The sequence below is a fragment of the Oryctolagus cuniculus genome, chromosome 6, assembly GCF_051225735.1.
Source record: "Oryctolagus cuniculus isolate XC-2025 breed Fujian yellow rabbit chromosome 6, ASM5122573v1, whole genome shotgun sequence".
NCBI classification, from domain to species: Eukaryota; Metazoa; Chordata; class Mammalia; order Lagomorpha; family Leporidae; genus Oryctolagus; species Oryctolagus cuniculus.
Window position 1 is genome coordinate 82,239,563 of NC_142872.1, and position 15,573 is coordinate 82,255,135.

Below are 15,573 nucleotides of genomic sequence, written 5' to 3' on the forward strand. Positions count from 1 at the left end.
TTGTCTTGTCTTTCAGATAAATAAATCTCTGTAAAAATGATATCATCATATGCTGTGCATATACTTTTGTGTATTTAAGCTCATATACATATATAAATGAATAAATTAGTAAGCAAAAGAAACTTACTGATCATAAATATGAGTGACTTGGAACCTTAAAATTCGTCTTAGAATATTCAGTCTGTTATGCAAAGAGGTATTGAGAGGTTCAACTTTAACATTTTTAGTCTTTCCAGAGAGCAAAGATTCTCATCTTGTCAGATATATGCATAGGCACTTGAGCCATAACTAGCTGTTGTCATGATAGTGAGTTGTTAAATCATAAAAACAAAATTTGTAATTTCTGAAAGAAGTAACCTCTCTTACTAATTGTTATTTATTGCTGGGTTTATTGAAAAAAAAAATAAGACTATTATCCCTCTGGCTATTCAGGTAACCAGTTACAACTATTCAGTTCTGGTTTTGTTCAGCAACATCTCACTGTGGAGGTATTTTGCACTCAGAGTCATCTTTGTCACTTCTTAGCTAACCAAAACACTCAGGGCTCCTTCCCTTAGCTTGACATCCATGAGATGGCAATCAACACGAATGGGCATGCTAGAAACCATGAGTGTATTTGGTAAACTCCACATTTCTTAATTTGCTAGTTTTATTTTATGACCTGCCCTGAGGAAATGTGGGAGAAAAAGATAAAATCCAAAAAGAAAAACATAACTTTATGTGGGGCAAATTTATCAATACAAATTTGCTGCATCAGAGATTGCACACTTGTGCGGATGGATAGGAAGATCCTTGGGGCTTTTCAGAGCTCTCCTTCTAATCATTAACCAAACATTTGTAAAATAGTTATATGTTACACCCCGGGGTGGTTTCTATGTTCTCCATTTTGGTATTATTGGTTACTTAAATAAATGAACCATAGCTGTTTAGTCTTGTCTTTGATAGGGTGTCTATGGGCTCCTCTCATCCTGCTGAAAGCCGAATGGTATTTTAAGTCAGACACAGTACAGAAGATACACTTAGTGTCACATTTTGACTTCCACTGTGCCAAGGAACCCATCATTGGAATGGGCATCACAGTGGGAGCTAACATTGCTGTTGCTAAATCAGATCCAAAGAAGCTGTTTAGTCTGGAAGCAGATGACTATGTGAAAGTAGATGCCAGCTGCGATTGAGCAGAGCACAAGTGACCATGAGTCATCCCTTGGGGTCCACAGGGGTCTGGTTCCAGCTCTGCCTGTCAAAATCCAAGGATGCTCAAGTCCTTTACATAAAATGATGTAGTAAGAGGGTACTTTCAAAACTTTGTGGAAAATGGAATTAAAAGATAAATTTATTTGGGTACAAAAATTTTCAAGTTCATGTACTGAAAATTTCAAGGAAAGTGAGAATTATGAAAAGCTATTCATAGATTTCAAAACTCTTTGCACTCAAATAAACTTTTCTTTTAATTCTGTTTTCACTAATTTTTTGGAGTTCCCTTGTATTTTAATATAAACTATGCACTTCCTGCTGTCTACTTTAAATCATCTCTAGATTACTTATAAAACCTAAGACAAGGTAAATGCTATTTAGCTACATGTAGTTATTTTCTGTATTGTTTAGGGAATAATGACAAGAAAAGAAGTCTGTACATGTTCAGTACAGATGCAGTTTGGTTTTTCAAGTATTTTCAATCTACAATTGGTTCAATCCAAGGTCAACTGTACAAGGCTGGATGAGGAGGATTTAATTTTGTCCCTGTTGTATTTTCAGATGAGAATCTGTGATAAAGTACTTAAAAAAAACTGTTTTAGGAAGTTATCCTTATTCAGGCTGGAATGAAATTCTTTTTAGAAAATTTCCTTCTTTCGGTTTTTTTTTTTTTTTTTTTTTGACAGGCAGTTAGACAGTGAGAGAGAGACAGAGAGAAAGGTCTTCCTTTTTCTGTTGGTTCACCCCCAAAGTGGCCACCATGGTTGGCACGTTGCAGCCGATCTGAAGCCAGAAGCCAGGTGCTTCCTCCTGGTTTCCCATGAGGGTGCAGGGCCCAAGGACCTGGGCCATCCTCCACTGCACTCCCGCGCCACAGCAGAGAGCTGGACTGGAAGAGGAGCAACTGGGACAGAATACGGTGCCCCAACTGGGACTAGAACCCGGGATGCTGGTGCCGCAGGTAGAGGATTAGCCTAGTGAGCCACGGCGCCGGCCTAGAATAGTTTCTTAATCCAACTAATTCTTTCAGAATCAGGAAAAAAAATCTTATGGGGAGTCTTATTTTATATTATAAGCTGAGTAAATAATTCATGGAAAGTAAGTATGATTTTTTTTTGAATTCAGGTGAATGTTTTCAGAATGGATTAAATTTAAAAAAACATAGGGAATGATATTTGACTTATTCTAACCAATATATAATCGTGAGTCAAACTGGTTGATAGCATGAAAGATATCACTTGTGTCCACAAATGCATGTAGGGCAGTGGACAGATTCTATACAATGACTGTTACTCAGAACCTTGTCTTTCATGGTGATGAATCTGCTTGGAAAGGTTCAGCAAGAACCAGGCCTTCTTTTTAGTAGGATATTATTGAAGAGCTTGTACACAAGGGTGCCATATTTAAGAATAAATCTCATTCAATTATGTTGGACAATCCCATTGTTTAGGAGAAATGATTGTAGTTCACATATGGAACTTATGCGTACCAGTCTGCATCCCAAGGAACCTGGGCTGACACCCGTTGTATAACTCCACAGGTCCTGCTCAAGCCTTATGGGCAGCAGGGGGATGACTTCATGCTAGGAATATTGGCAGGTTTGGAGGACCTCAAGAGAAATAAAAAGAAGAAATCTGTCTCCAAATACGCTGCAGGCAAAACCTGATAGAGATGCATTTCTAGGGTTTGATTTCCTAGTACTGGAATAAGTGAGCTAACAAGAGAAATAGCAAAACATTTTTAGGGGCCATGGCTGTGGCGTAGAAAGTTAAGCCTCTGCATGAGGCACCAGCCTTCCATATGAGTAACTAGACTCATGCTATTCCAAGTGCATTTTGAGCTCTGAATTTTCTTTTTTAAGCAAGGGAGAGTGTTGATCGGGTTAGTGTATACAAGATCACCTTGTTCCTGGATGCAGATGAGTTAGCAGGCACCCGTGTTGAAGATGGAAGGCCATGAAGAGCTGTTGGTGATAACCAAGGCTGATTTCTACTAGCGGCTGGCAACGGAGATGGAGAGTACAATGTTTGGCAGGGAAAAGCCAAGGATATTGGCATCAAGAGAAAGGGAGTAATCAAGGATGAGTTCCAGCTCTGTGATGTGATTATGAATGAGTGTACCCTAGCTCCATATACCCAGACAGTATTTCCCCCTCCCAAAGGGCAAAGCTTGAGGGTGGAGTGGTACAGGGAAGGAAATCACTGGTTTTCACCAGTGTATATGGCACACCTGTTATATGTAAAGCATTGTGTTAGGTGTTCAGTAAGTATTGGATATCACAGGCTTGTTGCCCAACAGTGCAGGTTTTTTACCCCATTGGCTTCCTGGTTACTAAGAAAAAGACCAAGGATAGTTCTGAGGACCATCAAGAGTGATATGAAAGTGTTGAGTGGAAAGAGGGAGGAACCAGAAGACATGTGAAGCAAATCTATTCTGAGGTCCTGTCCTCAGAGACATGCAGGACTAAGGTCCTTCACCATATCTTCCAAGGCCCTGGTTTCATCACCTGTACCTCTGCGTGTCCCATCCACTGCTGGGCTTGTTCATCCCATCCCATTATTCAAGTAGCATGAAGTATAAGCCCCCCCACCAGAACCACCTCTGGTAATGCAAGTCGCCTTCAGCCTCCCGTCCCTCCCCCCCTTTTTTTTTTTTTGACAGGCAGAGTGGAGTTGCATTGTCTAAGGTGGCAGCCTCTAGGCTTCTGTGACTTTTTCACTGTATGTTTAAGTGAATTAAATGACATAAAGTTTAGCCCCTCAGTCTTATCAACCAGAATGCAAGTGCTCAATGGCCACAGATGACAAGGGGCCACTCTGTTGGAAAGCACAGATGAATCATGTTTCTAACTCTGAAGATGGTTCTCCTGGCCAGTGTGTCTAAACCACACCAGGACTGGGGGAGACACTCCTGAGTGAGAAATCCACCAGTTCGTCTGTCAAGTCTTTCTCCCCATTCTCATGTTTTCCTTCTGTAAACTTGTGGCATCATTTTCCAGTTGCTTGCCTTTGGGGAATTCATTTACACTCCATTGGTCCTCGGTTTTCTTATTTGTGAAATGATAATTGAATGACACTATGCCTGTCTGTGCAATTAAAGAACATTAGGACCAGGCATCTTGGCTAGCAAAGAAGATGCCACTTCGGATGCCAGCATCCCATGTTGGGATGCCTTGGCTTTGCTCCTGACTCCAGCTTCCTGCTAATCCCAACCCTGAAAGGCAGTGGTGTTAGCTTAGGAAATTGGAGATATGCCATGGATATGGGAGATCTAGGTTGAATTCCTGGTTCCTGGCTTAGGACTGGTCAAGCCTTGGCTGTTGTGGGCATATGATGGAGTGGACTAGTATATGGGAGCTCATTCTCTCTCTCTCTCTCTCTCTCTCTCCCTCTCCCTCTCCCTCTCTCCCTTTCAAATCAAGAAAATAAATAAAAATTTCAAATAAATAAGATTGTTAATTAGAAAATTATTTGCAACCATGCAGGCATACTGCAAGCTCTCTATAGGTGCTGAATATTGTTATTCCTCCTGCCGTGTTTCCTGTGTTATGATGCCTGGTCATGCAGGAACATACACCAATACTCTGAAAGCAGTTCCTGCTCTCTGCACAAACTCCTCTTCTACTCATGAAATAATTGCTTGTATAATTGCTGTCCACTCTCAATTTGTAGTTTGGTGGATATATTTCTGAACAGACTAATATGAGGGGTCTTCAACTAGTTTATGGAAAATATGTGTTATGAAAAAACCATCATAGATTCAAAAATGTTTTAAACCAAAATAAACTTATCTTTTAATTCCACCATTCAACACTGGGGAAGGTAGAGTGTGTCGCTCCCTCTCTTCGTGGAGGAACGACACAGGACCCTGCGCTGTTCTTTCGTCTGCTCAGCCCTCCCCGGGTTTGCTGCTGGTTCTTCCCAGGTTGGCTACCGACCCTTCCACCTCCGTGGAAGGGCGGTTCCCCCTGCCACATTCCCCACTTCTGCGGGGGAGCGGCACACCGCCGGCGGGCTCTCTCGGGGGCTGCACAGGTGTTCCTTCAGATAGATGTTCCTGGTGCATGTTGTCTCTCTCCTCCTTTATAGTCCTCTTCCACCAATCCCAACTCTGCTACCCACACGCCGAGTACGCTGCTCTCCTCCAATCAGGAGCAAGATCAGCTCCTGCAGCTCAGTCAATCAAATTGGCGAGAGGCAGCTGCGTAGAAGCTGCTACTCCCTTCTCAGCGCCATATTGTGGGAGAGCAGATACATAGAATAAGTCTTAATTCCAGTAACTTAGTCTAGTCCGAGTTGCTCCCCACAGAGTGGAGGGAATTCCCTGAGGTTTTGGAATAAGGCAAGATCAGGAAAGACAGAGCTGGGTGTGGCAGCATAAAAGATGGCAGGGGTGAGTCCCCATCAGTCTATCAGTGGAAAATGCCCAAATGCAGATCATGTGGATGAACAGACATTTATAGAAATACATGGACTCTTCATTATTATATATTTAAAAGAGGGAGGAATTACCCAGAAATGAGCGAAGGCATTGACAAGGAATGATTTTTCCACCATGTGATCTGGAATGTCCAGGAAGGGCTTTCCTGTTACGATGCCTGCATTGTTAATGAGGATGGTCACGTCACCAACTTCTTTCCTGACCTGGCCAGAAGGAAGACAAACATTAAACCAGTCACGGTGTTGCATTTTCCTGTCATTATTTTTTCTTATTTTTTCAGGTAATTTCTGTAATACTAACTATTGTATTTCTGTTTTGTGTTTAGAAATTCAGCAGTTTTGGGGCCCACATTGTGGCATAATGGGTAAAGCTGTCATTCACAACATCAGCATCCCACATGGGTGATGGTTCAAGTCCTGGTGGTTTCACTTCCCATCCAGTTCCCTCCTAATGAACCTAGGAAAGCAGTGGAGGATGGCCTGAGACCTTGGGTCCCTGTACCCACGTGGGAGGCTCAGATAAAGCTCCTGGCTCCTGGCTTCAGCCTGCAACAGCCCTAGCCACTGTGGCCATTTGGGGAGGGAACCAGTGGATGGAAGATCTCTTCTCTCTCAACTCTCTCTTTCAAATAAACAAAATAAACAAAAACATGGAGGAGGGGCTGTTTTCTCTCTTTCATCACATTGTCTCAGACTGTAACTTGGTGGTGACATTGATAAAACACTCAGGGGCAAAGCATGAAGTGTGCTTATTTATTTATTTATTTATTTTGAATCTCATCCTGACCTGGACCTTATGCCTGACACAATCTCTGTTTCTTTGTTTCTAATCAAGAAGCATTGCCTGCCCTGACTTAGCTTTCTAACTTCTGGTCCAGGCATTGTTATGTATTGGCCTGCCAGGTAACACAATTTGGGGATATTCAGTAACTACTGTGCTTATGCAGTGGAAAGGAACCAACTGTGAAAGGAGGAGCAAATATTGCTGAGCCTATGCTGGGTTGCAGGATTAGATGGATTAGACACTGCTACTTTGGAGAGAAGTAGGACAGAGGAAAATATTACTTGGGCCATCCTCTGCTGCTTTCTCAGGTGCATTAGCAGGAAGCTGGATTGGAAGTGGAGCAGCTGGGACTTGAACGGGTGCCCATGTGGGACGCCAACACTGCCAGCAGCAGCTTAACCTACTATACCACAGTGACAGCCCCAGGAGAGGCTGACAGTTAAAGCAGGGCACCCCCTTGACTTGGTAAGGTAATCAGTGTGAGCAAGCTTTCACATCCAGACCAAAGACAGGAGCACATGGGCCCAAAGGAAGTGGAATATTTGGTATAAAGTCTTCCTTCCTTCCTTCCTTCCTTCCTTCCTTCCTTCCTTCCTTCCTTCCTTCCTTCCTCTCTCTCTCTCTCTCTTTCTCCCTTTCTTTCTCTCTTTCTTTCTTTCTAAATATATTTAGTTTTCTAAATATATTTAGTTTTCTGAGAACATCTCATGTCATATTTCTGCCTGCTTTGCAAAATGAGAGCTGATTTGGATTTTACTTGTTCCTCACAAAAATAAACCTAGGGGCCTATAATACATATATTTCCCTTAGATGATGATGAGTTACAAGAAACAAATGCTACTGGGCCCCTAACAAAAAATAAGGCAACAGAAAATGAATGATGAGGAAGATTCGGAAAGGGGGTTAGAAGGTGAATGTCACAAAGTAGCAATTCAGTAACCATTTTGAATTAATCAATAAGTGAATTCCACATCTGCAGCTCAGTTGGCTACAGGAAAGGAAAACTCCTTAGGGCTTTTGTTATTAAACTTATGCACCCTTTTGGATCACAGGGCCTGGTTCTAGATGACTGGAGCTCTAGAATTCCCTGAAATCATTTAAACCAATCAATCCTAAGCCTGCTTACCCTGCCTTGACCATTCTTGTCAGTGGCAACCAAATTAAGACACTTGCCTCTCATTCCCTCATCCTTTTGCCTCCTGACTGACTTGACCCCAAGGCTTCCTGCAGTGGCTCTGTATCCTGTGCTCTGCTCCCCAAGGCACTGAGTGGAAAAAAACTAAAACACCAACCTGTTTCTCTTGGTCCATGTCTGCCCTCACCGTACCTCACAGAGTGGTTAAAACACTACCTAAAAGTTTGCCCACTGCTGTTAAAAGTCTGCACAATAAATAAATATGATTTATTTATACACATAAATATCATTTATAATATTCATTTATACATATATTATCTATAATATTTATACATATATGCACATACAGTAAATATTAGCTGTGAATGTTAGTGTTCATTAACATTTAGCATGAAGTTGGATAGCAACAGGCTAACTGTAAGAGAAAATTTAGTCTAAAATATGCTAAATGGTTCCGCTTTATATTCCATACTGTATATCCTCAGTACCTGATGATAAGGAATTATCTCACTTTGAGATGGAATTTTCATATACTTAGAATCATGAAATATAAGAAGTAATGTTAAAGCTAGATAGGATTTTTTTTGCTTCTCTATTCTTTTTTTTCCAACTTTTATTTAATAAATATAAATTTCCAAAGTATAACTTTTGTATTTATTTTTTAAAAGTAATTTCTTTTTTAAAATTTATTTGACAGATAGTTAGACAGTAAAAAAGAGAGACAGAAAGGTCTTCCTTCCATTGGTTCACCCCCCAAATGGCCGCTACAACCGGTGCGCTGCGCCGATACAAAGCCAAGAGCCAGGTGCTTCCTCCTGGTCTCCCATGTGGGTGAAGGCGCCCAAGCACTTGGGCCATCCTCCACTGCCTGTCCAGGCCACAGCAGAGAGCTAGACTGGAAGAGGAGCAACCGAGGCTAAAACCCGGTGCCCATATGGGATGCCGGTGCCTCAGGCAGAGGATTAACAAATGAGCCATGGTGCAGCCCTAAAGTACAGCTTTTGGATTATAGTGGCTTTTCCCTCCCACCCGCAACCATCACATCTCCCACTCCCTCTTCCATCCCATTCTTCATTAAGATTCATTTTCAATTATCTTTATATACAGAAGATCAACTTAGTATATAATAACTAAAGATTTCAATAGTTTGCACCCACACAGACACACAAAGTATAGAGTACTGTTTTGGTAGTAGTTTTACTGTTGATTTGCATACTACAACACATTAAGGACAGAGATCCTACATGGGGAGTAGGTGCACAGTGACTCCTGTTGTTGATTTAACAATTGACACTCTTATTTATGATGTCAGTAATCACCTGTGGCTCTTGTTATGAGTTGCCAAGGCTATGGAAGCCTCTTGAGTTCACCAGCTCTGATCTTATTTAGACAAGGCCATAGTCAAAATTGAAATTCTCTCCTCTCTTCAGAGAAAGGTACCTCTTTCTTTAATGGCCTGTTCTTTCTGCTGGGTTCTCACCCACAGAGATCTTTCATTTAGGGTTTTTTTTTTTTTTTTTTTTGCCACAGTGTCTTGGCTTTCCATGCCTGCGAAACTCTCATGGGCTTTTTAGCCAGATCTGATTGCTTTAAGGACTGATTCTGAGGCTAGAGTGCTGTTTTGGACATCTGCCATTCTGTGAGTCTGCTGGGTATCCCACTTCCCATGTTGGATCATTCTCTTCTTTTTAATTCTATCAGTTATTATTAGCAGACACTAGTCTTGTTTATGTGATCCCTTTGACACTTAATCCTATCATTATGATCAATTATGAACTTAAACTCTTTGACTAGTAAGGTAGCATTGCTACATGCCACCTTGATGGGATTGTATTGGAATCCCCTGGCATGTTTCTAGCTCTACCATTAGGGTTAAGTCCGAGTGAGCATGTGCCGAACTGTACATCTCCTCCCTCTCTTATTCCCACTCTTATATTTAACAGAAATCACTTTTCAGTTAAATTTAAACACCTAAGAATAATTGTGTGTTAATTAAAGAGTTCAATCAATAGTATTAAGTAGAACAACAAAAAAAAAACCTAAAAGGAATAAAATAGTAAGTTGTTCCTCGACAGTCAGGACAGCTGATCAAGTCACTGTTTCTCATAGTGTCTACTTCACTTCAACAGGTTTCCTTTTAGGTGCTCAGTTAGTTGTCACTGATCAGGGAGAACATATGATATTTGTCCCTTTGGGACTGGCTTATTTCACTCAGCATGATGTGTTCCAGATTCCTCCATTTTGTTGCAAATGACTGGATTTCACTTTTTTTTTTTACTGCCATATAATATTCTATAGAATACATATCCCATAATTTCTTTATCCAGTCTACTGTTGATGGGTATTTAGGTTGATTCCATGTCTTAGCTATTGTGAATTGAGCTGCAATAAACATTGAGGTGCAGACAGCTCTTTTATGTGCCAATTTAATTTCCTTTGGGTAAATTCCAAGGAGTAGGATGGCTGGGTTGTATGGTAGGGCTATATTCAGGTTTCTGAGGAATCTCCAAACTGTCTTCCACAGTGGCTTTACCAGTCTGCATTCCCACGAACAGTGGATTAGTGTGCCTTTATCCTCACATCCTTGCCAGCATCTGTTGTTAGTTGATTTCTGTATGTAAGCCATTCTAACCAGGGTGAAGTGAAACCTCATTGTGGTTTTGATGTGCATTTCCCTCATGGCTAGTGATCGTGAACATTTTTTCATGTGTCTGTTGGCCCTTTGGATTTCCTCTTTTGAAAAATGTCTATTTAGGTTCTTGGCCCTTCTCTTATTTTTTTTAAAGACTTTTTTTTTAAATTTTTTGACAGGCAGAGTGGACAGTGAGAGAGAGAGACAGAGAGAAAGGTCTTCCTCTACCATTGGTTCACCCTCCAATGGCCGCCGCGGCCGGCACACTGTGGCCAGCACACCACACTGATCCGAAGGCAGGAGCCAGGTACTTATCCTGGTCTCCCATGGGGTGCAGGGCCCAAGTATTTGGGCCATCCTTCACTGCACTCCTGGGCCACAGCAGAGAGCTGGCCTGGAAGAGGGTGAGCCGGGACAGAATCCAGTGCCCCGACCTGGACTAGAACCTGGTGTGCCGGCGCCGCAAGGCGGAGGATTAGCCTAGTGCGCCGCGGCACCAGCTGTTGGCCCTTCTCTTAAGTGTTTTGTTATTGTGGAGTTTCTTGATCTTTTGGTAGATTCTGGTTATTAATCCTTTATTGGTTGCATAATTTGCAAATATTTTTTCTCATTCTGTTGGTTGCCTCTTCACTTTCCTGACTGTTTCTTTTGCAGTACAGAAACTTCTCAATTTGATGTAAGCCCAATAGTTAATTTTGGCTGCCTGTGCCTCCTGGGTCTTTTCCAAGAAGTCTTTGCCTGTGCCTATACCTTGCAGGGTTTCTCTGATATTCTCTAATAATTTGACGTTAGGTCATAGATTTAGATCTTTAATCCATGTTGAGTGGATTTTTGTGTAAGGTGTAAGGTAGCAGTCTTGCTTCATGCTTCTGCACGTGGAAATCCAGTTTTCCCAGTACCATTTATTGAATGGACTATCCTTGCTCCAGGAATTGGTTTTAGATCTTTGATCAAATATAAGTTGGCTATAGATGTTTGGATTGATTTCTGGTGTTTCTATTCTGTTTTATTGGTCTATCCATCTGTTTCTGTACCAGTACCATGTTGTTTTAATTATAACTGCCCTGTAGTATGTCCTGAAATCTGGTATTGTGATGCCTCTGGCTTTGTTTTTGTTGTATAAGATTGCTTTACCTATTTGAGGTCTCCTGTGCCTCCATATGAATTTCAGCATCATTTTTTTCCAGATCTGAGAAGAATGTCTTTGGTATTTTGCTTGGTATTACATTGAATCTATAAATTGCTTTTGGGAGAATGGACAAAATTTTGATGATATTGATTCTTCTAATCTATGAACATGGAAGATTTTTTCCATTTTTTGGTATCCTCTTCTATTTCTTTCTTTAAGATTTTGTAATTCTCATCATAGAGATATTTCAAATCTTTGGTTAAATTAAGAATTTGGGAGGATTCCCTCTCTTTCAATTGTTCTGAATAATTGAGAAGAATTGGAATTAGTCCTTCTTTAAATGTCTGGTGGAATTCAGCAGTGAATCCATCTGGTCCTGGGCTTTTCTTTGTTGGGAGGGCCTTTATTACTGATTCAATTTATGACTTGGTCATGTATCTGTTTAGGTTTTCTATGTCTTCATGGTTCAATTTAGGTAAGTTGTATGTGTCCAGGAATCTATCTATTTCTGATAGATTTCCCTTTTTGCTGGCATACAACTCTTTGTAGTAATTTCTGATGACTCTTTTTATTTCTGTGGTGTCTGTTGTTACATTCCCTTTTTCATCTCTGATTTTATTGATTTGGGTCTTTTCTCTCCTTTTTTTAGTTAGTTGGGCCAATGGGGTGTCATATTTGTTTATTTTTTCAAAAAACCAGCTCTTCATTTTGCTGATCTTTTAAATTTTTTTGATTTAATTCTGTTGATTTCTTCTTGAATTTTAATTATTTCTCTTCTCCTACTAGTTTTGGGTCTGGTTTGTTGCAGTTTTTCTAGATCCTTGAGATGCATTGACAGCTTATTTGTTTGGTGTCTTTCCAATTTTTGTAGGCACCTATTGCTATAAACTTTCCTCTTAACACTGCTTTTGCTGTATCCTGTAAGTTTTGATATGTTGTGTTATCTTTATTTGCTTCCAGAAAGTTTTTGATTTCTCTTTGATTTATTCTATGACCCATTGTTCATTCAGAAGCATGTTGTTCAGTCTCCATGTGTTTGCATACTCTCTAGGGATTCCTGAGTTGCTAATTTCCAGCTTCATTCCATTGTAATCTGAGAAGATGCTGGTATGATTTCGATTCCTTTGAATTTGCTGAGACTTACTTTATGGCCTAGTAGAATGTGGTCAATCCTAGAGTAAGTTCCATGTACTCCTGAGAAAAAATGTGTATTCTTCAAGTGTATGATGAAAAGTTCTGTAGATATCTGTTAGATCCATTTGGGCTATAGTGTTGATTAAATCTGCTGTTTCCTTGTTGATCAACTGTCTGATTGATCTGTCCATCGCTGATAGTGGAGTACTGAAGTCCTCCAATACTATTGTATTGGAGTCTAGGACTCCCTTTAAGTCCCTTAACATATCTTTTAAATAACCCAGTGCCATGTAATTAGGTACATATACTTTAGAATAGTTACATCTTCCTGTTGAATTGATCCCTTAATCATTATATAGTGTCCCTCTTTGTCTCTCTTAACAGTTTTTGTGTTAAAGTTTATTTTGTCTGAAATTAAGATGGCTACACCAGCTCTTTTTTGGTTTCTGTTGGCATGGAATATCTTTTTCCAACCTTTCACTTTCCATCTGCATGCACCTTTGTTTGAGAGATGTCTTTTTTGTAAGCAGCAAATAGATAGGTTTTGTTTTTTAATCCATTCAGCCAGTCTGTGTCTTTTAACTGGAGAGTTGAGGACATTAACATTCAGTGTGACTATTGATAAATAGTGACTTTGCCCTGCCATTTTTCCAAAGATATTTCTAATATATACTTTGAACTTCCTGTGATCTTTTACTGGGAGATTTTCTTCCTTTACCTTCTTTCGTATCGACGACCATGCTTCTGTGTTTCTGTGTGTAATATATCTTTAAGCATCTTTTGCAGGGCTGGACGAGTGGTGACAAATTCTTTCAGTTTCTGTTTGCTATCAAAGGTCTTTATTTCACCCTCATTCACAAATGAGAGCTTTGCAGGATATAATATCCTGGGCTGGCAGTTTTTTTCTCTTAGTACTTGGGCTATATTTCACCATTCCCTCCTAGCCTGTAGGGTTTCTGATGAGAAGTCTGCTGTAGGGTGCTGGTGCCATGGTGCACTAGGTTAATCCTCCGCCTGCGGCACTGGCATCCCATATGAGTGTTGGGTTCTAGTCCCAGTTGCTCCTCTTCCAGTCTAGCTCTCTGCTGTGGCCTGGGAGGGCAGTAGAGGATGGCCCAAATCCTCGGGCCCCTACACCCACTGGAAGACTAGGAAGAAGCACCCGGCTCCTGGCTTTGGATCAGTGCTGCTCTGGGCTTTGTGGCCATTTGGGGAGTGAGCCAACAGAAGGAAGATGTTTCTCTGTCTCTCTGTCTCTCTAATTATCTGTAACTGTACCTGTCAAATAAATAAATAAAAAGAAATCTGCTGTGAGTCTAATCAGAGAACCTCTGAGAGTATTCTGGCATCACTCTCTTGCACATTTTAGAATCTTTTCTTTATGTTTCACTGTGGTGAGTTTGATCACAATGTGTTGTGGCGAGCATCACTTCTGGTCATGTTTATTGGGAGTTCTTGTGTTTCCTGTGCTTGGATGTCTCTTTCTTTCTTCAAAATCAGGAAGTTTTCTGCTAGTATCTCACTAAAAAGGCCTTCTAATCCTTTCTCTCTCCATGCCTTCAGGAACTCCTAGAACCCGAATGTTGGTTTTTTTAATAGTATCCTGTAGATTCCCAAAAATATTTTTTAGATTTCTAATTTCCTCTTCTTTTTTTTTTTTTGGTTTGACTGTACACTTTCCTGTGTTATGTCTTGTAAGTCCAATATTCTCTCTTCTACCTCACTGATTCTGTTTTTAAGGCTCTCAAATGTGTTTTTCATTTGTTCTATTGAATTCTTCTTTTCATTTTGATTTCTCTTCAATATCTCAATTTCATGTTCTACTAAATTTCTCATTTCATTTTGATTCCTTCTTAAGATTTCAGTTTCATGAGAGAGGTTTTCTGTCATGTCCTGCATGGATTTCAGTAGTTCATTCATTTGTTTTTGATAACTTCTAAATATTCTTATCATAAATTTTTTGAGTTCCATTTCTTGCATTTCTTCTATCTCATCATCTTCATAATCTTGTATAGGAGTGTCACATTTTTTGGGGGAGCATCATGTTGTCTTCCTTGTTCTTGTTTCCTCGGTTTTTACATTCGTTGTTTGGCATTGTGGAGATATTCTTTGGTTTCTTATTTTTTTTTTTTTTCTTATTTGGTTTCTTATTTTTTTTCACTGCTATGGCTTTTCTTGTTATACTGTGATTCTAGATTAAGTGGACTATCTGCTTTTGGTGAATCTCTAGAGGCTTGTGGTGGGTGTGGCCAAAGGGCTCTGCTCAGTTCTTCAGGATTAAGGGTGTACCTAAGGTGACGCACCCAGGTTTAACATGGTAAATCTTCTCTCTCTTTCTTTAATCAGAAGGGAAGTAATTCTGCTCAGCTGAGTTCTTCTCCTCATCGGTGATCAGTACCTGAGCACTAGCCCCAGTGGGTGTAATATTTGTCTGCTCTGTCCCAAGGACCACACAAAGGATCTGTGCGATCCTCAGTGTAAGCTCAGATTCCCTTACAGTGTATCTCAGTGGATAGGCAGGGCTACCCCAGCTTGTGGCATCTCCCACTGAGACTACTCATGTCTCAGCCACACTGTCAGTTCTCCTACACACCCTCAGTTTTTTTTTTTTTTTTTACAGTCCCGGTTCATAAGCTCCACACATTCACTAGCTCTTTGTCTCCTGTTATTATCCCCACCAGAGTCAGGTTTTTCTGCTCAGCTGAGGGTGGATGCAGCCCGAGCTGGCACAGCTGTTATGTATGTCCAAAATGGCGCCGCCTGCTCTATTGGCTCACATGCCTTTGTAAGGTGAGTGGAGCGAAAGAATTGTGTCCAAACTGTCTTTTATTTTTTCTCTCCTCTAGTTAGGCTGGTGTACTTTCTTCCACGGGGCTTCAAGCCTCATTCCCTCTAGGCTCTTCCTGCCACTTTTCTGCCAGTTTCTCGGCCTACTGCAGTTTCGTCTCACCTCTCTTTCCAGCGCTGGTGCAGAGACTCTTGGCAGCTGAGCTCTCGAGCTGTGAGTACCTGTGCCCTCCACATAGATCCACCGTGTCCCTCTAATTCCGGAAGAGTTTCCTCTGCCGTGTTTTCCCTAACTCTTCCCTGAGGTTACACTATCTCCACTCTTACTAAATTATCTTT

General features: G+C 40.8%; 1 protein-coding gene and 1 long non-coding RNA gene across 8 annotated transcripts in view; one reads left to right on the forward strand and one right to left on the reverse strand.

The window, feature by feature from the left end:
* The window catches only part of LOC103348026 (uncharacterized), an 82,983-nt gene that overhangs the window by 47,975 nt on the left and 19,435 nt on the right, over window positions 1-15,573 (forward strand). The gene's annotated exons all lie outside the window — the stretch shown is intronic.
* The window catches only part of LOC100357467 (short-chain dehydrogenase/reductase family 16C member 6), a 43,147-nt gene that overhangs the window by 19,718 nt on the left and 7,856 nt on the right, over window positions 1-15,573 (reverse strand). For both annotated transcript variants that reach the window (XM_051844498.3, XM_089335263.1), the window contains one exon: window positions 5,706-5,837. In XM_051844498.3, the coding sequence (XP_051700458.2) occupies window positions 5,706-5,837 (132 nt within the window). The remainder of the gene's footprint in view (window positions 1-5,705; window positions 5,838-15,573) is intronic.